Source organism: Elephantulus edwardii, unplaced genomic scaffold (assembly GCF_000299155.1).
Source record: "Elephantulus edwardii isolate Elephantulus edwardi_28Jun2011 unplaced genomic scaffold, EleEdw1.0 scaffold00012, whole genome shotgun sequence".
Taxonomy (NCBI): domain Eukaryota; kingdom Metazoa; phylum Chordata; class Mammalia; order Macroscelidea; family Macroscelididae; genus Elephantulus; species Elephantulus edwardii.
The window spans coordinates 3,718,612-3,720,399 of NW_006399762.1; the positions used below are offsets into that span (position 1 = coordinate 3,718,612).

The 1,788-nt window shown below is 43.7% G+C and overlaps 1 protein-coding gene across 1 annotated transcript in view; it reads right to left on the minus strand.

The window, feature by feature from the left end:
- The window catches only part of LOC102863016 (disintegrin and metalloproteinase domain-containing protein 18-like), a 52,001-nt gene extending 50,639 nt beyond the window's left edge, over positions 1–1,362 (minus strand). Inside the window, exon 1 of the mRNA XM_006881129.1 lies at positions 1,310–1,362. Within this exon, the coding sequence (XP_006881191.1) occupies positions 1,310–1,362 (53 nt within the window). The remainder of the gene's footprint in view (positions 1–1,309) is intronic.
- Between the last annotated feature and the right edge of the window lie 426 nt (positions 1,363–1,788).

Below are 1,788 nucleotides of genomic sequence, written 5' to 3' on the forward strand. Positions count from 1 at the left end.
GTTTAGAGCTGTTGTGCATAGGGTCGCTATGAGTCGGAAACGACTCGATGGCACATAACAACAACAATCCCAAACAAATAGCTGCTTAGTGAGACATGTCACCTTACATGTTCCTGTACCATTTCTATGAATCATTAGGTTTGTTAGTTTGTTGTTGACTCACAGACTTTAGTCACAATTGTGAGGTTTATTAGGGAAATAGATTGGAGGGTGCGAGAGGAAAAGAACATCACACAATCCAAGTCCAGGTTTAGTACAGCAATCCCAAACCAGATTTTAAACGAGTCATAATTTCTCAATTAGTGACTATCTGGATTCAGTTCAGCAGCACAGATATAAGAAGCCTCTGGTTTCTTCAATCACCCAGCAAACTTTATCTCAGAGCAGTTATAAGTCAGCTTTTCCAGGTGTCAGTTCAGCAAGCAAAATCTTTAACTGTAGCATAAGTGCAGGGTTCCTCTGGTTACACCTTCCCTTAGTCTCTTCACAGCAGTGCCACGGTCTCTACCCTTTCTCCACAGCTATCACTAGAGCACCTCACAGTGGAGAAAGTTTTCTCTTCTGTATTGATCCCACAGTTGTTGATGATTTGTAAGACCATGTGTCTGCAGCTAAGGTAGTTGGAGACCATGCAGCCCCCAATGGGGGTTAATGTAATGGCTAGAAAAGCCAGTTTTTAAGGTTTCTGACACCACAATATTCAATATTCCTTGCTAACACCATGATTAAAAAGCATTGATTCCATTTTGAGATGCATGTTGTTGTTAAGTGCCATCAAGTCGCAGGCAACTCATAGCAACCCTATGAACAAAAGTCCTGGACATCTCCTGTATAGCTTTCATCCTTTCTCCAGGTTCATAGAGTTTCCTGAAGCAAGCTATTGTGAAAGTAAATGCCACACCTGCTTCCAAGCTTGTTTTAATCTGGGAGCTTCACCAAACACTGTTCACCATGGGTAACCATTCTTGCATTTGACTCATCAGTGTCACAGTGTTCGGCTTACAGCAACCACAAGTTACCTCTGAACAGCAAGTGGACATCCCAGGGTTACACAAACTAGAAGAATGATTCGCCAAAAAACAATTAAAGGCTGGCCCGAGGGCCGTAGGCTGACATTCAGAGTGTAGACAGACTCCAGACCTCAAGCCTCACCTAGTGAAGGATTTTAAGCTAGAGCCTGGAGCAGGCTCCACGGGCTCGACCCCACCCTTACTTACCCTTATTCTAAGGGTCGGGCTGCCCATCCGCCTTTGAAGGCCAAAGAAGGACAGTAACACACAACGCGAAAGGCCCCAGAAACTTCCCTTGCCTGACTGTCACCACGAGGAGCCGCCATGGAGACGCCAGCCATCCTACCCGCATAGCCGGCTGACTTGCCGAGTGTAGAGAGACTCCAGTCCCCAAGCCTCGTGAAGGATTCCAAATGCCTAGGTAGCAAATTAAAACCCCATGACTTGGATTAGGCACACCTTAGTCTTTAAACTGACATCTTTGTTTTAGAACTTTGGGAAGTTCCTTGACAGCGTATTTTCCCAATCCAACATGTTGTTTTATGTCTTGACTACTGTTACCATGAATACTAATAAGAGACCCAAGTAAAGTGAAATCATCGACAACTTTAGTCTTTTCTCTGCCTCTGATAATATTACCTATTGGTCCATTTGGTAAGGATTTCTGTTTTCTTGCTGTTGAGATATAATCCATACTGAAAGCTTTTGAAGGGCATGCAAAACAGACTAGATTCAGGAACCAGATTTCAAGCTGGTTCTACTGATAGTTCTATATATA